Raw genomic sequence first — 24834 nt, 5'->3', positions numbered from 1 at the left:
GTGAGAGTCCAGCTTGACGAGGCCTTGCAGATGATTCCATGTGTTTGCTGCACAAAAACCAAAGGCTGATTTTCCAAGTTCAGAATAAACCCTGAGGCGTCAGACAGTCCCGTGGTCCAGTCCAGCGTAGATGTTATATAGGGTGCTGAATGTCCAATAAGGGATTTATGGATGAAAGTGCATGCAGTGTTTTTCACACCCTCCTGAACTCAGACTCTGACGGGACGTCGCAGCTTCTGTCAGTTAAGGTCAGTGAGGATTCAGTGTTTAGGGCTGAAGGGGACATTAGAACTGGACCACTTTCTGACTCCTTCTCATGACTTCTTTTATGTTCCTATGTCCTCCAGAAGACATTTGATATTATATCTAACTGTCAAGACGCAGATCCACAACAAAGGAGCGCCAGAACGAGAGATGAATAAGAATCCAGCAAAGTTCATGTTGTATATCGTACGAGACGTGACAGTCAAGAAGAAAACAAGCCTCAGGACTCTGCACTCGAAGTGATGAAGACGTGACGTCTCACTGTCTCAAAGTACAAAGAAATGTCCTGAAAAGTGAGGCACATTAATGCCGACTCTCCGAAAGGTCTCAAGTACCAACCTGTCAATCATCTGCTGTTTACGTCTGAGCTAAACTGATTCCACAAGGCCTGCAGGAGGTGAACGTTAGCTTAGCTTCATTTCTATAGACTGTTGAAGCCAGACCTCTTTCTGCACAGCAGCTATTAACACAAATTAACTCTGCTTGGCTAGATTTTTGGCTGACAGCTGCATGATATTCTCAACATGATGAAACTACTTATAAAGTCAGTGATCTTGTGCTCATTTAGAGTTGATTAATGTATGTAAACAGCGGTCACATGACCTCCGAAATGAACTGCAGCTTCACTGAGCGTGTGCATGCATGATAGGTGCGCCCCGGTACACCTCTGAACAAGATCGACGTTCTGTGGTTCTTCACTTCGCACTATTCAGTCAGACAGTATTTATAGGCTGGGTTACGCTGCCCCCCGGTGGCAATCCCAAAACTGCAAAGCCATCAAACTGACCCAGGCTGCTTCACCAGCTGCTATAACAAAACAAAAGAATGATCGGTATCGGCCAGTTTGGCTCACAGACGATCGCCAGTTGTATTGGTGTCACCCGTAGTTGCGGTTAAATGTTTGCTGAGTTTAGTTTTTAGTTGGTCTTGTTTGACTCCTCTGCCGCTTACTTAATTTTTAGAAATACATAGGAAAATCTGCAGGAACAGAACAAGCCAGAAAGTGTTTGCCTGACTTTACAAATTTAGCATCTGGCAACAAGATGGATCAATTTTACTAAGAGGTCCCATCGATGACAGTGTGGCACATCCTGTCTGGAGCTTATTACAGTCGATGCTTGTACTCGGAGCCTAAGAGATCACTCAATATGTGTTTTTAGCAGCAGAAAGCAGCCTTTCCTGCTGTGAGGACTGTGCTGTATCTACTTGAATGCAACAACTCTGAGCGGAAAGCTTTGGCGATGAACGCATACGATTCAGAGGGGAATATTTTATCTATGAAAAGATGGTGCATCACCGTTTATGATCTCAAGCCCCTCCTTTGTGTTCCTGCAGCTTCTCAGCACTTTTCTAGATGTCCGTAAAGGTGTATAAAGCATCACGTCGGTGGCTCCGGATGGCAGCAAGAGGAAGGAAGAATTCTCTGTAATTTGTCTCAGGAAACAGAACAAACACACAAAGTTCATGTGATGTGATGCTTTATATCAAAGGATGCTGCAGTAAAGCTGAAACCTGAATTAGTTTGGATTCATCACCATCTGTGCGTCATGTCCAGACCATGCAAACACCAAAATATGATTCAGAAAGGAGATTCAAGGCTCACAGAAAAAAACATAGTTCATTTCACACAGGTTTAATGAGGTCTGGTCTACCTGTTGAGCAACTTTGATCATGACGGCTACAAGAAATGTAGAGATATACTGACAACTTTTTGTTTTGTGCTAGTTTAGCTGCAGCCCAGACTTATATCTGGATAAGATTTGTGGAAGAACTGAACTGAGAGTGATTTTAGACATTAGCTGGAATCAGTCCAGCTAATGTTCACTTTAAAAGAGCATAACGTGAGCTCAGATGTGGCCTGATGGTGGTACCAGAGGCATTATTTACAGTTTGCATACAGGTAAAGGTGTGTCAAGATAAATCAATTACATAATCTTTCTGATTAGGACGGAGGAGACAGGAAACAAGACAAGAGCCCAGAAAACAAAAACTGCAGTTGCTTGAATGGCCACTTGAGGCTGGCTCCAAAAGTGAGTCAGTCCCCATAGACCTCCATATTAAAATGCTCAACTTTACAGCTGAAATAAACACGTTTACAGCCTTTAAGTACTAAAGGTCTGTGTTATTATGCCCATCAAATAAACCTAACTGCACCCTAAAGACGTAAAGATCACGAGTACACTTTGCTGACCTGTGCTGGAGCTTAAAGGCAGTTTCCCACTAAAAGATATTCCTCAATTGATTTGAATAAAAGGACACAATGCGTGCTGAGGAACGTTCCTCTCTCCCCGTCTGTCAGCATGTCTGTGCGAGCTGTGATAATGAGACTTTACGCCCTTCCTATTGAGTTTTCTGTCTTTTCAGTCACGTCTCTGTCAGTTTAATGACAGTTTAATGACACATTTAATGACCTGTTATCCTCTGCAGAAGCAGACGAACGGGAGGAAGCATTTGTTCTGTGGCTTTGTACCATTTATCCAGGATGAATGTGTGAGTCCACCTGAGTGTCTGAATCATCAGAATCAACAGAAATAGCAGAATCAGGTGCTGGGAGTCAGAGATTTGGCCTTTGCTCAAGGATTAACAGAGCCATGTATTTCAATCTTAATGTAATGAAGTGAATTTGTGGCTGTGAGACACTTATATTGCTAAATTGAGAAAACACTTATCAAGTGAAGTCTGAATGTATTCTGCACTCATGTTGAAGAGTTTCTGTGCTGCTGCTGGGTGTCGTTAAAGAGGCAGCAGAGCCTCAGACAGAGGCATGTAAGATGGAGGACAGGGGTAAGCTCTAATCTCTTCCCCGTGACCCAGATGAAATCCCGAGAACAACCAGGGTGCTGGCAGGACTCAGCCCACGTCTTAAAGTACCTCCCCGCACCAGAACACACAGCTGGGATCTGTGCAAACACTGCTCTCCATGGATGAATGGACTTTGCACACCCTCAAGAACACACACTGCCGAAGCCTAAACCGACGGGTTATATAAGTGTCGACTGCAGCTGTTACCAACAGTTGAGAAAAAAATGGCTGCGCTTGGATTATAAGGAGCTTTCTCATATGCTGTAATCACAACAGTTTGCTGCTAACATCCACCTCTGGCTCAGTTCTGCAGGGGTTCAACTGATGCAATGCAGGAACATTTCTGCATCCTGGATCTCTTTTTCTGGGAGATTCGTTTAAACACTGTTTAACTGCACCAACTTGTGGTAAATCTCTTGTTTGCAGCCTGTTGAAAGCCTCCTGCTCGTGTGCATTTGTGAATTTTCATCATTAGATAATCCAAGATCCTTAAAGTGTCATTGACAGAAATGTCAATGAAATCATCTAATATTTAATATCTAATAATAAGAATAACCAAACCCTTAATTTCTGCTTTCGGCTGATTTAACATGCAGTGCGGTGTTACTGCTACGTAGTGAGGGATGTCTGTGGTTGCCATGGTCACTCTGGGCTCAGTGCTGCCTTTTTTGAAAGCAGAAATCATCACTTCAGGTGCCAACTGTCATTTACTGACACCCTGCAACCCCTGCTCATATTTACTGGTCGCATTCATGAAGCAGAGATATTACACTTACAACCTTTAAGGGTCAAGAAAGTGAAGGTACGCACCCCAGCATCACGTTTCATTCCTGTGTTTTATTGCTGGCTCTGCTGTGCGACAGGCTGTAATGTTTTCCTCTGTACCTGCTGAGTCCTCAGAGTTCAGCTGCAGCATTCAACGAGCCACCGGAGCCACTCGTTCATCATTTCATGCATTCTCCATTTGCTAGATAGATGGCTGAAAGCTCACATTTTCTCATTTCTGTTGTGCTCAAAGACATAAATCACAAGTTCAAAATCTTAGTCTTGACAGGAAAGTAAATGGGCATCCTCCACACGTCTGTATATATTCCTAAAAATATATAATTTTAATGCTGCTGCCTGACAAAACGCCATCTCCTGTCAGCGGGAAAATACAAGATAAATACAAGAGTCATTTCTGCTCTTTGCTCTAAGTTATTTTCCTCGCAAACATCTTGTCAAACAGTGTTTAAACGAATGGAGGGATGTGCCATGATCTTTCTGATGATGATAATGATGATAAGCAGCTAAAGTAGGGCAAGGACAACAAAAAGAATAAAACTTTCTGTCATCTGTTCCTCTTCCTGAACTCTGACTTCATCGACTAAAACAATGTGATAATCTATAAATTAACCAGCTACTCTTTTGCTTAGAAGTTGGATTAATTGGCTTGTTGGCCACTAGGGGGCAGAACCTAAACAGCACACAGCTGTCGCCTGAAGTTAGCAAACAAGTTAGCAAACAGTTTGCATATTTACACACCCAGCCGACATTAGCAATACTGTGGAGTCAAGCTGCTGTCTGCGGGGTGAATTTAAGTCCAATATGGAGTGCGAAAGCCGCCCAGCGTCCCTCTGATTGGCTTAATTTGTCATAATTGTGTTGACTTACATCTAATTCTTATGCACATAGTTGTTGTGGCTGCGACCGTGGTGGCTCACACTCATCGTGCTTCCACCCAGAATGAAAAAAGCTGTATCAATAAAGTTTTTTTTGCTTGCTTACGATGCAGGTGAGGTGTTAACATGAGACCCAGGTGACTGCTGTTACCTGTCAGTGTTACCGATCATCGGATCAAGCCTGTTAGAGGATCTTACAGCTCGAATGCTGCCGACAGGGAGTTCACACTCTTTTGCCGTTGTCCGATAATGAGTTGAATTAGCCGATGAGGGCACAAAGAAATGGGCGGTCACACAGCTAATTGATTTTCCTTTGTTCCCTGCATGTGAATCTGAGCTGTGCAGCCTTATGGCTTTCTGCAGGAGTAGCCTGGAAAGGTACAAAAGGGAGATCTTGACTTTCTTGAACTGCCTCTTAATGTCCTTAGAGGGGAATAGTACTTGAAAAATCGTCTGTCTTTTCAATAGAGCTGCACAATGCAGCTGCGCTCTGAATAAGACCAACTCACAGTGCAAGAGACAGTTAAAATGCAGTCAGACATATCTGCTCACATGTATTTGAATGTGTGTGTGTGTAGTGAAACATTAACAGCTGCAGCAGCTTTAACCATCTGGTTAAAACTTTTATTTTCATTTTGTACGTCACTTCTTAGCAAGCTATGCTAATATGCTAAATTAACTTGGTAAGCATTTGGCATTGTGAGGACTTACTGCAGGCCTGCCTCACATCAGTGTTCAGCTGTCACCATAGTGATCAGCAGTCATCTACTGTAAAACTTAACAATAAAAGCACGCACATGAATCTACCTTGCTAGCTATGCTAAGGTAGCATACAGACATAAAACTTGCGTGATGACTGAGGCCTTGTGTCAGCAGGAAACACAGCGGCCGTGTAGCTTCCTGTTGCTCCCAGTCAAAATCCATCACTGGTATCACTGAGCCTGCAGGAACCGCCTGCTGTTTGCAACAGAAAGTGACCTGAGCTGCAGAGATGACGTCACAGGAAGTCACTGTGCACCTTAACTAAGGATTCATTTGATGTTTTCTTAGTGCTCACACAAACTTTTCCACTTATGCAAACTTCCTCTGTGGCTCTTATCAATATAATCTAACACAGTGTGCAGAAACAGTAATATTTTCATCTAATTGACAACATTTATGCAGCAAAACACAACCTGCTGCAACCAGAAATTGTGTGTTTTCTTAATTTTCTTTCATTTGTCTATTTGCATGTGCTTTCTTCTATTTAAAATTATTGCAACATACTGTAAATAAACTATTTATTATAAAAAATTCAGCAATTCATTTTTAAATTGCTCTCCGAAAAGCATAAATAATGGAAATGGAAACAAGGGAAGCCACAGTAACCTTCCCGTTTGGCGAAAAGACTAACATATAATTTGAGAAAATGCATTTATAGTCATTCATTCAACAAACCCGAATAATGCAAACCAGTGCCTGAGAGTTAAAAAGGAAACAAAACAAAAAAGGAGAGATTTTAATTCACATCAAGTCACGCTTCCAGATAGTCAATACAGCAGCCAAACAGGCAATGCGATAGTGTTCAAAGGTACAAAATGTTGTCCAGAAGAAAGACCGACTCATAGCGTAATCGTAGAGCATCCACAGTCGAGTGTTTTGTTTTTTATACAGAAAACAGTATCAAACATTAGGCAAAGTCATCTCATGACAAAACCAAGAACAGATGCATGCAGTTTTGTTTTTTCCATAATATTGAGCTTGCATACAAAGGCAGACAGATTACAAAATCAAAATCACGTCGGTTGTATTCATTACATATTCATCAGAGGGATCACTGTTGTGAGTATATTGAGATGCCGACAAGGTTTCACAGCCGGTTTGTGCCTCACAGATCGACGTGGCTGACGAGGCTCTTCACACGCAAAGAAAACGGCGATGTGATGCTATGAAGGCGTGATGCCGTTTCTCAAAATCTTTCTTCAAAACAACTGAAATGTGGCGCGAAAGTTATGTCATAGTTCCAATAACACGAGGTCAACGATTAAACCACGGGTCGAGAGGGGGAAATAATAGACTAGAATAATGGACTGTAGGGCTGTTTGTCACCATCCAGCAGCTGCGATTAGTGAGTGAAAATGATGCCATTCTGAAAACATTCAGCCGCGCTGACAGAGCGACGTGCTCCTAAAAACACACATGCCTGGCCTATCAGGAGGAGGCAATGACAAAAAGCTGCTAGCTGAGCCGCAAGCCTGACAGGAATCCTGAACAGCGCACGAGGACTACTTGTGTTGCCGGTCAGTGCACGGAGGGAATTTACAAGAGAGGTGGAGGCATGCAGAAAAGGTCATAGTGCGGAATCAAACTCATAAAATCACAAATACATGGCATGCATCCCAGCCTGCTGATCCATGAGGGCAACTCGAGTCCGGAGTTCTCAGACCTGGTACGTTTCCAGGACTGCGCAGGGACTCGGGGTATCAAACCTGAACATCAAATACTGAACGGAAAAAGAAAAAAATAATAATAATTCAACAGGCGAGAGGGAGTCAAAGTAAAACTGAAAGTTTCTTATCTTAGAGGGTAACTTGAGTGACCCTGGTAGTTTGCTCCTGGGCTGCGACTTCAACCCTATTCCAAGATCTGTGCGCCCAAATACCGAGCTTTAATTTGACATATGAACACTATCAACAACACAGAGCACTAAGCTGCACATTCTCAGAGGGTGTACGGTGGGGTAGGAGGGGTTAAACATGTACATTCTGTTTGATACATTTATAGTGGAGCTGCTCACATTAAAAAAACCCTCAACAGATACAACAACATAGTAACAATATACATACACGGCTAGTATATTAAAAATTCTGCCCCTGTCGCCCCGGCCCGTCTTAGCAAAGCGAACAATTGCACTGACTTCAGCGGGGGCGGGTTTCGCCCTTTCAGCAGCAAACTTGAACTTCAGCAACAACAGGCTGTTGTAAACAATACATGCTTTAGTTATTATTATTTTCATCTTTGACGTAAACTTTCTGTTGTTAAAATTCGGCCCTTTTGACAAACAGCAGGCACATTTTCAGCCACATTATGGTTGAAAATGGAGTTTTTTTTGTTGTTGTTGTTGAAACTCATTTTGTGTAAACAATAAGCTGCACACACAACCATAGAGCTGCCCAGTCGTGTGGTTTTGCGGAGGGTCACTGAGCTTCTGCCTTCCACGCAGTGACGTAAGGCTGTGCGATGTGATTGCAGTGTGCACCGACTGTTTCCACCTCTGCCCTCAAACTACCCACGGACCATCAGAACCATCAGGCGCGTATGAGCTCTGCTGTTGCATCCACCAGCCTCTTCAGCCTCATCACGGGACTACGTTTTCCTTCTTGTTCCTGCTGTTGGATGTTTGCAGAGTGATGCAGACTGACAGTAAAAGGCTGTTTTCACATTCATCTGCTGAAAGTGGAAAGTTTCTCTGCACTCATGAATAAATCCAGCTTTAAAGGGGCGGGCCTACGAGCAGGATTTGTGACCAATCCTGGTCCAGTATTCGGCTGACACAAGCGTGATGATGTTTTTGGAGAATGAAGCCTCCGAAAACACTGAGAACGGACTTTTCAGTAAAGCAGGAGACTCTTCAACTTTGAAATGACACATATTTGCATAATCATAGAAGTTGATGTAATTTTAAGGATTTTAACGAGATAATAGAACTTTTTGTGGGAAATCAGAAACATTAATCTTGGTAATCAGTAAAGCGTTTACTGTACAGATCACTTTTGACCCCAGACAGCTGATTGAACACAGCACCGTGGCCTCGCGCCCATCATTCACTTCCAGCTTTTCTTGAGTTTCTAAATGCATATTTGACTTAGCAACCCGTCGCTCCAGCACTGTCTGGAGGGGATGACTGAACGGATGAAACTCTGACATCAGGATTACCACAAAACTAGGCAGCTCTATAGGTCGGGGTCGCACTGGGAATCAGCGAGTGGTCGAAGCAGGTGGTGATCTACAGAGAGACACACGGGGAGTCACTGGGTGGAACGTCATCAATAGGAGTTTCTTGATTTTTTGTATCTTAATCCAAACTGTTTGCTTATTGGACAGAAGTTTGGTCACCTGTCATCCTGCCAGCTTACAGGTGAGCATCAGTCATCCTGAAATCCTCCAAGAGGAAGTTATGGCTATCGACTTCCAGCATCTGTGTCCTTGTAGCCATTAAACCTTAGATTTTACATACTTTCTCCTTTCCAGACATCCGCACTGCAGTTTACTGGAAAGAGGACTGAAGGCCTCAGAATACTTCAAACAACATACTTGTCATTGGGTCTAACAGTGTCTGAGACCCTCTTTCTAATGGTGGAAAGTGGGTCAGCATTGCCCACTCTGTTGAAGCAGTGGGGTCCCGACACAGAGGTCAAAAAACAGGAGTCGTCCCACAAAAAAATCTGAACCTGGCTCATCCTTTGCTGCAACATTCTGGCCAATAAAATACAAGCAAGTGCACATTTCTGGTAGATTACTTTGTACTGTGAGTACTTGTGTTGTTTACCTCGTGATTGATGGATAGATTGATATGATTGTGATAACTTTCCAGAGCTGTACAATCATTGCAACACTACAAGCCGCTGTGCAGTGTGGCTGTAATAAGACTTCAAACTAAACTTAATTTCCTGAATTGTAGTTCATCATCTCACCAATCCTGAAACAGCAACTCCTCCACCACAAATGACTTTTTAAATGCAGAACTGTTTTGCTTTACAGCCCAAGGCAGCATATGAACTTGTCTGTCAAGCTCTCTTTCTTCATTCTTCTCACAACTTCTTTTTTTGAACTTTGCCTGCATACTAGGTGCAACACCACACATGCCTTTAAGGAGAGACAGCCTGAAAGTTTGTGCCTTTATCCCCGTTTGAGTGATTCATCCCATCGACACTACAAAGACAGACGACACAGAGTTTTTCGGAGGTGGACCGGGGAGGCAGTGCAGGAGGAGGAGGCCATGACGGCGGGATTCAAGTGTGGACGTCAGAAAAGGTAAAAACACTTTTGCTTTCAGAGAAGTTTGGACCAACACGTCCTTCAGATTAAACCACAATAAACGTTATTCATAACTGCTGGACTTATCGATCGTTTATCTGACTTTTGTTCAAGTCAGAATCTCTGACCCCGACCACGGCTCTGAAATATCAGCAGTATGTGCTGTGTATTGATGAATCCACGGTGCTGTCCGTGGTGCTGAAGCTGCAAATTGATTTATAATTGCCCCTTTTTCCCTCAGTTCTTCTGTCAGTTTTGATCAATAATATTCTATAAACTATATACTATAAATACTCAATTCTACACTATATTATAGCCTATATACTCTATAAAGTAGTGTCACATTCATGATTCATGAAGTGGTCACAGAAGAGCGAGAGGATCATAGAGGCACACTGCTGCCTCTAGTATTCCTATAATATTCCTACAATATTTCTATGATCAATCAGTTGCATCTGTGCTGCTGAAAATACACCCTGAGACCAAACCACCTCTGGAACAAAATATTTTGGGGCTATGTGACTACAGATAGAGGTTTTACAGCAGGATTAGGGTCTGGGGTGAGGGCCATCCTCCCTGTTGAAAATCACCAACTGCCTTCAAGAATTACTTTTTGTGATCTGATGCTTCGATTGGGAGGACGACACCCAAAACCGTGGTCGAGGTTTGGATTTCGACAAACCATCCAACCACCATGACCTCCTCCCTCTGTGGCCTTCTTCGCTCGTCACGCTCATAATTCCTGCAACCACCAAAGGTCTTTGAACATAGCATATTAAAACGACTGCTGAAGCAGGTTTTGTTGGGGGACGGTTGTGCGAAAGCTTGTTTGAAGCATCCTGAGGCCTTCTACATTTTTCTAAGGAGGTTCTGTGTTTGTATGACACCGCTCTCACCAAACGCTGCAGATATCTGCAACAAACTGCTTGTAGTTGTGTGGGAGCCACTTACACAGGGGCTGAATAACAACAGCTAGCAAGCACGCTTACAACCATATTAAAGTGCAACATCACGCAGACCAAATCGGACTGGTTCGCTTGAGAAGATGAGAACTATTCCACTTAACGTTTCCACAAACTCCAACAGTGTGAAACTTTGCTACATCCTTTTTTAGACTCTCCACTCTGCTACAACCAAGATGACGGTCCGAAGGCTTTGTTTGTGCTGTTTCTGGGACTGGTGAATCACTGGTAAATCATTCAGCTGCTGTCAAAGACCTCATTCTCCACATTTGCTCCTTTTATCTTCACTGATCATACAAGAAACCCCAATTCTGAAAGGTAAAAGTTAAGCTCTACAATCGCAGTGATTCATTGTGTTGACTGAATTTCTCTTACAGGAAAAAGAGACGAGCAGCTGTGCAACCCCTGTGTTACATGTGAAAGAGATGCTGAACACAAACATAAGGTTTCGGGTATTTTTAAACGAGCCCTGTCGAGAGGAAATATATTCCCAAAGAGGTGTCGCAGGTCACTGTGGCCAACATGAGGAAAATCCAGAGAAGAGGAGGCGGGGTTAGGAGATGATGGCAGGAATCCTATCTGGTGCAGCCAGGGAGGGGGCGGGGGCCAACAGGCTGGATGACAGGATGTGGGTCTTCAGTCATTTAACGAACCAGGTAATTCATTGGTCAACGTGTGCCAGCGCTCAATTTTCTTGTCCTTGTTCTTGAGGCAGTCAAACCAGTGTTTGAGCCTCTCTCCGTTTGCATTGATACCCAGAGATACGCCACCTGAAAGAAGGCACAGGGAGAGCGTGAGTCATACGCCGAGCGCTGAGCAAAAGGTGTAGGAGATTTACACAATGACAGAGCGAAGGGAAAACAGCAGATCATTATAGTGTCTTAGCAACAGCACAAAGCAGCTGAAAGCAGGTGTGCTGTGAAAGGTGTGTGATGGACAGCACCTTCTAATGAGACATAAAAAGTTTAGAAGATGGAACTAAGGACTTATTAATGGCTAATCTATCGTACCTTTGGACATACAAGAATTGTAGCTAGCAATACTTCTGTACTTTAACTTCAGTGCAGTTTTGCAGTATTTTGACAGTGTAGTATCAGTACTTCTACATAAGTAAAGGACTGTTTGACACCTGCTGTTTCCACGATCGAGAAAGACGTTTGAACGTCTTCATAGATCATAATTTAGAGAGGAGAACGGATGTGACTCGCTGCTGATTGGTTTGGGGAAAACACAACAAAACAACCTCGAAACACAGGCTGCTTCACACGAACACCATGTCAAGCTGAATGTTAAATAAAGTGGCAATTCGACTCCATTCCCAGGCTCCGTCGGTGAGGGATGAGAGCATGAAATTCGTGCTGCTACTTGATGCAAAACAATCTCAACTCAAGGTCCACTTACCAGCCTTTTCTGGAACTTTGAACCACATGTCACTGTCTTCATCAGTTTCCATTTCCAAAGCACTTTAATGCTCAAATATATCATCACACATAGCATTTTTCTGACATGCTCATTCCATTTTAAAGGATAACATTCGTTTTTTACAACCTGGACCTTATTTGTAGCATTAAATACGACCATTTACTCACCCAGACAACTTTGGTGGCATTTGGAGTCGTTTTGAAGAAATTAGCCCCAGAGGAGCGGCGCGTATATCCGTATAATGCGAGTACTCGGGGCATCCGTGCCCAGCCTCTATATAACGCATAATCTGCAGAAACTCGTTTATATTCCAATATTTTGTTATGATATGCTGGTGCTAATCCCCTCTGAGCCCGTGGTGGCATGTTATCAACATCCAGTGTCTCTAGACAACTACCTCTGACGTGGATGATGTCATTACCGAACGCCGGGCGCTGCGAGCAGCCAGCCACAACACGGCTGACTCTGCGGCGGTCGGCTACGAATACGCAATAACGAACCATAGCTGTGCCAAACTACAGCTAAACTAGCTGACCGCCGGCTCAGAGGGGAATAGCACCAGCATATCAGAACTAAATATTGGAATATGAACGAGTTTCACCGCAGATTATGCGTTATATAGAGGCTGCGCACGGATGCCCCGAGTACTCGCATTATACGGATATACGCGCCGCTCCTCTGGGGCTAATTTCTTCAAAACGACTCCAAATGCCACCAAAGTTGTCTGGGTGAGTAAATGGTCGTATTTAATGCTACAAATAAGGTCCAGGTTGTAAAAAACAAAAGTTATCCTTTAAGTTGGATAAAAGCTTTTAATTGCTTTGGTTAAGATGATGCCCTCACTGTAGAGAAACAGATACGAGCACACGATGGCAGGCCGGTTAGTTCCCAGCGTGGCTCAGTGGTTGTTTGTTTCCCCGTCGCCAGCCTTCGAGAGGGCCGGGCAGATGGCAGCCTCAGCTGGACAGAAGGCCAGCGGTGCTGCTGACGCTGATGAATAAGGCTGTTGTTGCTGCCCTGCCACGGTTCACCGGTGCTTACCTATGAAATCGTTGGACTTTCCGATGTCGTAGTCCCACACGGTCACCTCCAAGGTCTTTTTGGTGAGGTCTGCATATTTTATGTCGTAACAGAACTCCTGCAGAAAACACAACAGCGGAAAATGAGAGCTTCTCCTCTGCAGTATGATCCCGAGTCACGTGTCACATCTTTTCATATAAGTTGAACATGTTGAATGAGTCCATTCTGCTTCGCCGCATTCACAACAAAACACTCGTCTGCATGATGTGGAGTTCACATAATTACCATTACAAACCTGAATGCAACTGCAACTTCCATTTTCTGGTGAAGCTGATTCACCTGATTCTTTGTGCCTCATTGAGTTTTAATTGTTTTTGTTAGCCTCAAATAATATGCAGGTGAATGGCACCTTTCTCACTCTCAAAGCCAGTCCTCACTCACACACAGTACACCTGGTCATTATACTACAAGTGTCAGAAGTATCCTGATTGGAACACAGATGCATTTAATGGAAAGACATGCTGGAGTACGTTAACAGGATGATGGTATAATCAATAAAATGTACCGTCCAATAGAGGAAACAAGCATCTTTTCTGATATCAATTTGCACCGTGAGAAGCAGAAGTGTTTATTCTTCATTTCATTCTGCAGTTCAATCAAGGCTGCTGCTCCACCTTAATGAAATCAATGCCTCGATACGGAGGAGGACCCCATTGCTCGTCTCTGACAGAAAGGCCAAGAGGTGATGGAGGAATATGGGCGCAAAAAATGTCAGAGGAAATGTCAAGCCGCTGGCCTGTGAGTGTTTGTCCGGGGCCGTGCGCTCGTATGCAGACGGATACTTCCGAGCCAAGATACCCCGAGCCAGTCATTTTGGTTTCAACAGATGTGTTCGTCTGAGCCGCTCTGGCTCAGTTCAGAGGAAAGTAAAGGCTGATTGCCAGTCTTGTTTCCTCCAAAATGAATTCATCAGAGCAATTTTAAAGCACAAAATACATAAAGGTCCCTCGTTTAAACCTGCTGTAACTGATTTTTTGGGCACTTGGAGGATTACAGAACAAGCTGTAAACACAACACTGACATATTATCACCTCACATTTCTGACTGGATGTTAGCAAATAGTTGATTGTTTTCACATCCAGCAGGTGTGGAGCAGTGTTAGCATCCTGAGGCAAATTTCTGGCTATTTAGCTACTAAATATTTTAGCAAGTTGCTGACTTGTGTGTCTGCTGCTTGGAGCTGAGTGTGTAGATCAGAGCTGTTTCTCTACAATGATCTGCCTGAGAGTGAACCGAAACAAACTGATGGCCATGAGAACCAAAACAAATAGCTAAAAGATGCTAAAATGCTCCACAGAGTGATGCCTTTACACTACATGTAGCCACGTCTACCATCGCTAACAGAAAAATGTTGACTGGTGCAGCTTTAAAGGCCCTGAAGCCTCATTTTATCTACAAGATTGGATATTCATGACTGAATAAGCAACAATAAAAGTAAAAGCTTTTGAAAAATGTTAATGCTAAATCCTGATTGGCGCACAGAAGTACATGACATCACCTGTTCCCCATTGAACCCCGCTCACTTCAAACCGGTGAGAAGAACAAAACAAAACTGACGTAATTTCGTCAATAAATAAATGGTATGAGGTGAGATACACACACAGACAGCTTCAGTTCTGCTGCTCTCTCAGAAAGTCTTCCTGTGATGAATTTAGGGAAATGTGACAGCCGTGCCCTCTCAGACTGGCTCTGGTGGGTCTCTGGGTTATGGAGGTTGCTCAGCCAATAAAAGCACTGAATAAGAGCGCGACAGCTGTGGTTTATACCTCGTTGAACTCGGGATTGAGCGTCTTCTTCTTCACAGCAGTCTTGTGCTTTGACTTTTTGTTCTCGTCCGGCTTCAGATACCTGCAGGAGAGCAGAGCAGGGAGGGATGGAGGAAGACTGAGTGCAGGACTGAACAAGGACAGCAAGCAGAAAAAACCTCAAGATCATTAATTAAATTCCTACATGATGCTGCGTGTCATTTGAAACCTTCATCAACTCTGTAGTGTGGAAGCAGCTCTCTGTACGTTTCTGTCCTCTAGAGGGTGCTGTGGCACTGCCCTATATTCAACCACACAGCTGCATTACAGTACACATCACATTACTGCATTATCAACTTTAAAGACTCCACCTGTGCTTTTATTAAAGACATTTTTTCCAGTTGGTAACACACAGACGCTGCCGTGTCACCACCTCTCAAAGCGGCTCTGTGTGAAGATTAACGTCGTCAGTTTAACACCACAATTTCATTTTGGTGTCTTTTTGATGAGATTACAGAGGTGAAGACGCCTCACGACAATAAAACAGTTCCAAAGTCGGTCGGACTGACTCATCTCAGCGGTGCAGATCTTCAGCATGCAGTTTATTTAAACACTAAATCACCAATATGAAGCTTTATGAGTTTCTATATATTTTTTAAAATCCAATTGCCTGTTTATAAGGGACACAGTCCAGCAGTCCTGCAGTGAATCCTGCTTTCACCGGGATTGTAATGTTTAAGTTTTAACTACTTTGGAGAGATTTCAGCTTAATTTACAGTCATTTTGGAGGCTATAGTTGACAGTGCTGTTAAACTGTATTGTGTTATACCGAGAGTTGTTTCCAATATTTAGTTTACGACAAACTACAAGCTTCAAAACGAACATAAAGTTGAATCAACAGCTCAGATCATGAAAGTGGGATTCACTACAGGACCGTCGCCTTTGCTTTGTTTAAGTGTACCTAATAAACTGGCAGCTGAGTGTAAGCTGTGAAACGTAAATAAGAGCTGACTTGTGGTTTGTCGAAGTGCTGCTGCTGCTGTTACTGATCAGGTTCAGTCTGTATTCACTGCAGTCCATGATGAAAAGCGAGTATTAGTGCTACTGTTGCTGTGTATGAATGTACAGCCAGTGTGTGTGTGTGTTTGTGTGTGTGTGTGTGTGTGTGTTAAGGTTGGACTGTTGCTTCTGTTCTGCCTTCATAAATGATGCAAAAGGCAGGTTGTACTCTGCAGTGTGGTGAATGTTGTGTGTTACCTCTGTCCATTTGGAAAAGAGCAGTTTTGGGTAATAATGCTCTTTCTGGTATATTTTAAACCAGCGAGCAATTACAGGAGCTCTTCACATCCCTCTTTACTTTTACGTGCTCACTGGACCCACACACACTTCAATTTCCCAAGGTAACACACCGACTTAAAGCGAGGGTAAGTGGGTTATGGCTCACACACGTACCCCTGGGGGATTGAGGGCTGAAATTGTTGTTGATGAGGATTTTGCAGCGAACCTAATTGTTGTCATGTAATGGGACTACTGACCCCCGGGCAAAACAAGCCGAGCAGAAGTTAGGATGCAAACAAAGCTTTTGTGCACTGCGCTGCTTTTAAATGAGACCTCGCCGTGGAAACCGCTGCAATTTTCAGTGGTGGAATGTAACTTATGCTTATTCTGAAAGTGATGCCAGCAGCAAACCAGTTAGACAACAAAAGACTGGGAAAGATGTGGAACGCTCCAAAAACACCTGTTTGGAACATGACTGATGACTCATGACTCCTCTACATTTGTGTGTTTTTTTGCAGCACAGCAAACGTTTACATCTCGGGCGGCGGCTGTGACTCGATGCACCAAAGAGGAGAGAAATCATGCAGCCCTGTCTGTCTGGCAGAGTATACATTTCCTTTATCCCCTCTCACATGAGCTTGTCAGTAAATCTATTATCTACCTGCGTGTCCTTCAAGCTTCGGGGAGATTTTCTCAACCTCAAACTGTTGGAAAAATTGTTGCCAGCCCCTCTCCCGCGAAACGAGTCGCGCTTTTGTTCTCGAGGTGTGCACAGCAGAGTCGGAAATTAATTGCACTTTCATTGCTCAGCCAGATGAAAGACTTGGGAAATGTTCAGGTGTGATAAATAGGACGCTCCTTCAAATTGCAGCCCCGCGGATGGCCTCTTGTGCCGCGTGTCTTTCCTGCCGCTGATAATCACGGGTCGTCTGCCTCTTTGCTGCTAAAACATCAGCACCGCCAGCCAACCCATTTCAGCACGACTGCGACGAGGAGCCGCTGTTTTGAGGCCAAATGTTTGTCGAGAGGAGAGAAGTAATCAGTCACCATGCGGCTGAATGTGAAGCCAGCACATGTTTGTGTTCTGCCAATTCACAAGCGCTTCCTTACATTTGCAGATCCTTGTTTGAAAGTACGTGAGTTCAGGTTTTTGATAGATTTAACGACACTTCGCTCCACAGCAACATGCCAATTTAGTGTCAGTGTTCCTGCAGCCTGGAGGCCGATTCTTAACGATGCCGCTGACCTCCTGAATTTTCCCTCTGGTGGAAACTTCAGGTCAGATTTTATCTTTGATCAACACTTCGGTTAACGATAATGAATCCTTAAAATTGATTATGGATACTGCAAAGTATTGACTACAACTGTTTTATTTTTAGAGACTGAGGTAAACATGATGTTCAGTTAAATTCAAAGTGTGGAGCTGTGAGTGTCAGTGCTGCATGCTTCTTCCTGGTGTTCATACGGAGAGCCAAAGTGTTCAAAATTAAATAAAGGAACTAATTAATGTGCAAGTAAACTGAGACTGAAACTGAGAATTTTTACAATATAACCATGAAAATGAGGGCGAGTCCAACACTGAAACTGAAATGTTATTCCATCCAGAGTTTATTGCAGATGACCTTTATTTCATTCCAGCTGATTTATTTCAAAATGTTCTTTTTCAAGTACGAAGGAGCAGGATGAAAAAATGTTTGTACGTCTGAAACAATTAGATAATTAGACTATTATTTTGAAAAAAAAGCTCAAACTCTCCACTTCAAGCCTCTCAGTTGTGAGGATTTCCTGCTTTTCTTTGTCTTTTGTGAGAGTAAACTTCAATTTTTGGGGATTTGAACTATTGTTCAGACACAATAACACGTCTGAAGGTGTCACCTTGGACTCTGGGAAATTAGGATTGTGAAAATTAGTGACTGACATCTTATCAACAAAATGATAAATCAGTTATTCAATACGACACACTGCTAGCTGCAGCCCTAATATAGACTTCAGTTTTAAAGAAATTATTAGAAAGTTAGAAAGAAATCTGTATTTATTCCTTCATTCCTGTCATATGTATTTATTGAAGTTTGAACACTCAGGCTCTCCGTACCTCCAGGCCACCTGACATGAACTGAAAACTGCATGTTTTTCTAATCTGGTCTTACGTTGATATGAAATTACTGTTGATTCACACTTCACAACATATCCTCTCATGAAAATGGTTTTAATAACTACACTCGCAAAGGTAATTGGTGAGCTCTGGGAACAAGGTGACAACGGCAGAACAAAGCGTGATGAGTAAAGAAACGAGCGGTCGGGCCGTCAGACGGGTCGTAATCAAGCTGCCGGTCCGTCTGAACCACTTTATCTGGAGTTGAGACTGAAAGTGAGCGCACCAAAAATGTCTGTAACGATCCCACACGCACAACTACAGCAGGCACAGCGGGTCAAAGGGGAACCCAGGCGGACTGTAAGGTTGCAGTTTGGGTAATAAACAGTTTTCCTCGTAGTTTGACTGACGGTTTGTTTACAACCCGTCTGACTGACCGTCTGCTCGTCTTCTTCTTCCTCTCAGCATCTCGTGATTAACTTGATGAGTGCTGCCTTTATTATCACGGATAGAGGAGGTGGACAAAACTCTCTGTTTGGGCGTTTGCATACTGACGTTTTGACGTAGGGGTCGGAGAAGCCGTTGGCGTCCATGGCGGCGAGGTGAGCACAGCGTATGATGCCCACTACCAGACAAGACTTCTGGGTGTTGTACTTGAGAGAAATCATGATGCGTCCTCGCTCCTCCAGGGACTTGTCTTCTGTCTTGTTGACCTGCAGCGTACAAACGACAGGACTTAGAGAAAACAACCAGCTTTTACACAAACACATGCAGGTATTTATGCGAGCGGGTGGCAGCCAGCCAGGTTCCCCCTTGTGAGCAGCATCATTCGCGACTGTTTCTCATTTCTGGCATCATCAACACTTGGGATTTAACCAAAGCTTTAATTTCCAAAATGCTGTTAATCCACGCAGACAACAAATCATTACCTGGAACTGCTCTCACTCTGCAAACTGTGGATTTAATTCAGTTTTTAGATCCCCTGAGACTTCGGTCCTGTGAAGCACTCTGAAGAAGTCGACAGCAGCTACAGCGCTCGCCGTCTCCACGGTTGTTTGTCCTGAAAATCAGCCAAACGCTGATTGGCTGATTGATGCCACCTCCGCTGTAGATGGTGAGCTAATGGCCTCATCAAAGTTAATTTGCTGTGTTCTTTAGAGACAAGATGAACACCTGAGCTGACACATGACCTGTGTGCCAAGAGTGTGACTGCTTTCATTCTGAACAGCACCACCAGCCTTCACGTCCACATTAACGCAAACAATTCTGACTGTTTGGAGGATTTTATGTGATCTGTGTCGCTCACGCCAGATGTTGACACCATTAACACTCGTCTCGGTCCATAGATGGCCCAAAACTTCCACCCAAAAGCTCAGAGAAACTAAATGAGACAGTGACCACAGAGAGAAACTGGTTATCAACAGGAGACAGGCTGTGAGCTCCACTTCCCCCCCTGAGTGCACCAACGATTCTGACATAAGAGAAGAATTCCTCCACAAAGAAAGCATCAAGTCCAGAAATCCGGAGGGTGTACGTCCCCGGAAAGCAGCGAAGGAGCTCTCAGCATCAGAATCAGCGTTTTTCCACATTGATCTCAATACAACAGACAGCTGAGAACACATACGAGGAAAGAACGGGCCGGGCGTTATGCACAAGTGTGTGAAAAAACAGATGTTTATGAATATATAAAAAGACCAACGACATAAATAAAACCTATATGTATAGGTGAAGTGATTCTGTGAGGTGTAAACAATAGGAGTAGTGCAAAGAAATCAATATTGAATGGATACACATGGAGTGGATGATGATGTACAGAATATGCACGTATACAGTATTTACTATGGCTTATATACTGTTTGCCATAAATTAAGAGAGAACACATGAATCTCTACGCTGATTTTCCTTTTTGTTGTACTGTGTAAATGTTGTTTGAAGTATTTTTTTAATCATGTTTTCCTGTGCAGATCCAACATGCAGTAATGAGTGATTGAGCTAAGTGCTTTAAGAAGGAAGATGTTTAGCTGATGATCCTGTTGTGTTTCGTAAATTAAGTCAATGCAGACTTTTCTAACCTTCTAAAACCTGAACAATAAAAGATCTGAACGAAGCTGCAGTCAGGCAGGAAAACAAATGAAATACATAGTTAAGAAACCTGTTTCTGATATGTTTCATTATCAGCATTGTTTGCAACTCGCCACACAAATTAATGAATATTTCCTCACATATTGATAGAAAATGTGCTCCAGGTGGCAATAAGAGTCCTTCAAAATGTATTTGCTGTTCTTAATTTGTTGTACATAAACGTAATTCTGAACTGGAGGAATGAAGCCAGTCATTCACAAATGAACTGTGTTTATACGCAGTGTTCCTGATGCCCCTTTCGTACCCGATCATGACACTATCACCTGCTACCAATCAACCTGTTTACCTGTGGAATGTTCCAAACAGGTGTTTCTGGAGCGTGTTCAGAATAAGCAGATATTTACAAAAATCAATGAAGCTGATGAGGTCAGTTATCGCATTTATTTAGGTTTTACACAGCGTTCTACACAGCATATAGCAGGTGGCCAATCAGTATTTCTCCTTTTATTGATACCAACGTCTTTAATGCCTTTTAGTTTCTGCACTTAGCTTTTCACCTCCACAGTAAATTGCATGAAACTACATTTTATTTAAATATGTATGTATCTGTAACATGCATTTAAAGCATGTATTTATATAAATATAGCCTAATGTATAACTAATAAGATGATTGTCTGGGTGGTTGAAGGATTGAATAGCTGCTCATTCATTAGCTCTTTCAGTGACACTTTGAAGGTCTTCAAGCTTGTGGTTCTACTCACAGCTTTGAGACCCAGGCCCATTACCGCTGCCCGGAACCAACCATCTGACCAGGCATCAATCAGCTGACTCATTTCTTAATGGGCAGTGGTTATGTTCGCGGTGAAGTGGCAGTTACCAGACATCATACTCTTATCATATCAGTGTGATTGTCTTTTTCACATTCTTTCAGTGCGCCACAGAGCACTTTGAACTCTCCAGAGAGAAAAATACATACTTGAGCGTATGACTTTTCACAGAAAAGCAGCCCAGACATCTAAGGAGCTATCTGAGTTTTGTTTTTGCACTGCTGTCACCACTGACGTAGAAATGCAATTTCCCAGCAACACTCCCGCAGTTGCTGAATATGCACTGGGCTTTTTCATACATCAGCATTTATTTTAAAACCACATATACAGTATAAGGCCATCCATATCAGCAGAGCGACTGCACAGAGGCTTAACAACTTCAGGCTTATCAAGAGCTACTTGAAGTGCGCTGACCCGTGGAAATGTGGGCACTGGGAGTTCTTTCAATTTGGTTTGTGCCATATTAAATTGATATTCATTCGTTTTTCTGTCTCATTCAGCCGCGCTTTATGACAAAGTGCCAATTACCTCCCACTCAGGCTAAGCTATAAAGTTATACACAGTTCTAGAAAAAGTAGTTTAAAGTTTCTTTTATCAAGTGTAGTTTTGCAGTATTACAATACAAATGACACAACGTCATAAATACCACTGAAGAATCCTTCAGTGATAACAACTTCCTGTTGTGCTGTACGTTAAAGCCCACAAGATTTTCTGACTTTGGCACCCCCCAGTGGTCACATAATAGACACTACGGTAGAAAGCGAACGCTACCACCCCACTCCTCTAACTCCAGCAGATCTTACTCCGCTGCCTGTTCTGGACCTGACCCAAAACCCGATACGCTGTCAGGATCAGTCACGCCCTTTTGTTGCAAAGACAGCTCGGGTTTCGTTGAATGTTCCCGTTCATTTCAATGAAAATCGCTCACAATGAACTGTAGAGACCAAAAAATAAAGTTAAAAGAGAAAGAATATTGGACTCACATGCATCAGGTGGTCATAAACACGACCACAAATGAATAATAGTGTTGCTAGGTCAGTGTTTTGTTCACAACTTGTTTCTGCTGCCCCCAAGTGGCCAAATACAAAATCAGTTATAGCAGATTTAAAGAAATAAGAAAAGGTTTTGTTCTTCCAACCCAGATGAAAAAGTACATGTCTCCGTGGTTTTAAAGCCAAAAACTATTTTATTAGTTGTAGAATAATTCTAATAAGTCTCAGGCTAACAATGCTAGCATGCTAATCATTCTGCTAGATTTGACCAAATGAAAACTGCTGCTTCAAAGAATCACGATCAGTAACCATCACAAGCTTCAAGCAGTGGCCTTTGTGACACCCTTTCACATTCACAGTCAAACACTGATGTCCCAGAACATCCTCAATATTCAGAAACAGTATAAGAATAATAAATGGAAGAAGAAAAGTCTCCGCAGCCACTGACTCGTTTCTCCACCACAGTCTCGTACTGTGTGTAGGAGACAGTCCTCAACAATCTGTCCAACAGTGTCCACAGCAGGATACTAATGAGATATCTCCGGGGAGCTGACTCTCTCTACATGAATCACAGATGACTTTTACAAGACGTCTCACTGGACTTGTGGACTCGGCATCCATTTCATCTGGCACGCCAACATGTTTTAGCCGCCGCCTCGGTTTACTGTCGAATCCATTTGGTCCTGTCTCTTCTTCTGCTGTTTATCCACGTTTAGGACATCCTACTGTTGTCTCTGCCTCTCTGTCTCCTCTAACAAGATGCACTTTGGGAAGTCTGTGACAAACAAAGAGGCTGACAGGAATGCAAGAGTATCAAGGCAGAAAGCGAGGGAGGAGGCGCAAACCTCAGGCGGCCTGGATGGTATCAAGGTCGGCATACCTGACAAGTGCAGACATCTTTACAGCACTCAGTGTCTTCTTTTCTATTTCACACCCACAGACCAACCATGTACCCTGGCTGGCCTCCCATCTCCGACAAATGATTTTTTTAAGCTGGCATATAAACTAGATAGACCAACAAATCGGCACATTTAAGGCTAACAGACTCAACTGCCGTGTAGCATCATGAATCACAAAATAAAACATTTAAACTGTCTGCGAGTGCATGAACTCGGCTCTTTATAGAGTAAAGTCTGCCCTCCCTTCCCTCTGTGAGCCTTCTTTTCCTCTTTCCATCAGTCTGCGCAAACATAAAATCAGCTTACATAAACAAACACACTGCTGTGCAGTAGTGTTTGCTTAACATTTTCCAGCTAATTGAACCACTGCCTTGGGTAAAACTCAATTAAGATTGGCTAGAGGATGTCCATTAATTGAATTTAACGCGCAGTATAACCGGACACCTCCGACGTGACTGTCTGCACATCATTCTAAATGAACGTAGCTGCAGAACTAAATCATCGACTGAGATGTGCATCGCCTGCTTCATCGTTTCCTGAACTCCACACACCGACGACAGAGCAGCACAGAGGTGGCATCCCAGCACAATAACATTCCCAGTGTATTGACTGGGTTCCAGGTATTACTCAGTCCCTTGGGGGTTTCCAGGGAAACAGAGGTATTATGAGAAAAAAGGTCAGGTGATGTCCCAGGTTAAAGGGGAGTTTTCCTTTGACTAATCAATTTCAATTCCTTAACGTACAGTTTGAAGTGGGAAACCTTAATTGCCTCTTTGTCAGCCTCCTCACTCAAACAGTACAATGAGAAATCCTGACATGCTTAGAGGAGCACAGGACTTTCTCTCTGCCACGTGTCATTAGCAAAGCTCTTTGCAACAAGGCGTGGGTAGCTATGAGGCTGTAAATGTGTGCAACAGGAAGCTGGGCCAAAGCGCATCTCCTGCCAATGACCTGGTAGGATCCCTCAGATCAACACCTCTCAGACAACAGTGGGGTGCTGACTATTGTGCTGACACAACAAAAGAGGCATTCAGTCTGCACACGCAACATATTCCTGGTTTCAAATCTGACAAATCTCTCTGTAACATTAAATATTCACGTCTGAAGTAAAACTCCTAAAATTTGGGGGAAAACATTATGAATCATTATTCTATTAAGAGTTTAACAGTCAAAAAATTAGCAATCTGCCTCGTCAGGACTGTGTGGGCGTGGTTGGATGAGATCTCTTGAAAGTGCTGGCAACAGAAGCAGACAACCCCCCAACCGTCCTCACAGTTTGAATCAAATGTTGCCAAGCTTTGATTGGTGCACGGATATATCTGACATCACCTTTTCCCAACTGAGTCCCTCCCACTTGAAACCAGTGAGACAACAACAAATACAGATGAGAAGGGAGCCGTAGCTTATGATCCGTTCGGGAGCTAGGTTTACTGCCAATTGATAACAAGGATAATGATGGGATAAGATTTGGATCAGATTCAATGCCTGGACTAGGTTTAGCAGCACTAAATTACTCATATTGCTAAATGTCAGTGATTGCACTGTGAACATCAAACAAGGTGAATCATTGTAAGTGAATTTATTACTTTGAATTTACCCTCAGACTGAAATGTGTACTGTAAATAATGTTGCCTTGAATGAACTAGAGAGCATTTCTCAAAACAAACAAACAAAAAAAATAATCAAACCTCCCTGAAGTGACAGAACTAAAA

The 24834-nt window shown here is 43.1% G+C and overlaps 1 protein-coding gene across 1 annotated transcript in view; it reads right to left on the bottom strand.

Annotated features, from left to right (window-relative positions):
* Positions 1-11341: 11341 nt before the first annotated feature.
* doc2b (double C2-like domains, beta) overlaps positions 11342-24834 on the bottom strand; it is a 119244-nt gene continuing 105751 nt past the window's right edge. The window contains exons 6-9 of the mRNA XM_041952881.1: positions 18878-19035; positions 14974-15055; positions 13169-13265; positions 11342-11475 (exon numbers count right to left, since the gene is read on the bottom strand). Of these exons, the coding sequence (XP_041808815.1) occupies positions 11342-11475; positions 13169-13265; positions 14974-15055; positions 18878-19035 (471 nt within the window). The remainder of the gene's footprint in view (positions 11476-13168; positions 13266-14973; positions 15056-18877; positions 19036-24834) is intronic.

Source organism: Chelmon rostratus, chromosome 14 (genome assembly GCF_017976325.1).
Source record: "Chelmon rostratus isolate fCheRos1 chromosome 14, fCheRos1.pri, whole genome shotgun sequence".
Classification (NCBI taxonomy): domain Eukaryota; kingdom Metazoa; phylum Chordata; class Actinopteri; order Chaetodontiformes; family Chaetodontidae; genus Chelmon; species Chelmon rostratus.
The sequence above is the reverse complement of the archived record's forward strand: the minus strand, read 5'-3'. Positions and strand labels throughout refer to the sequence as shown.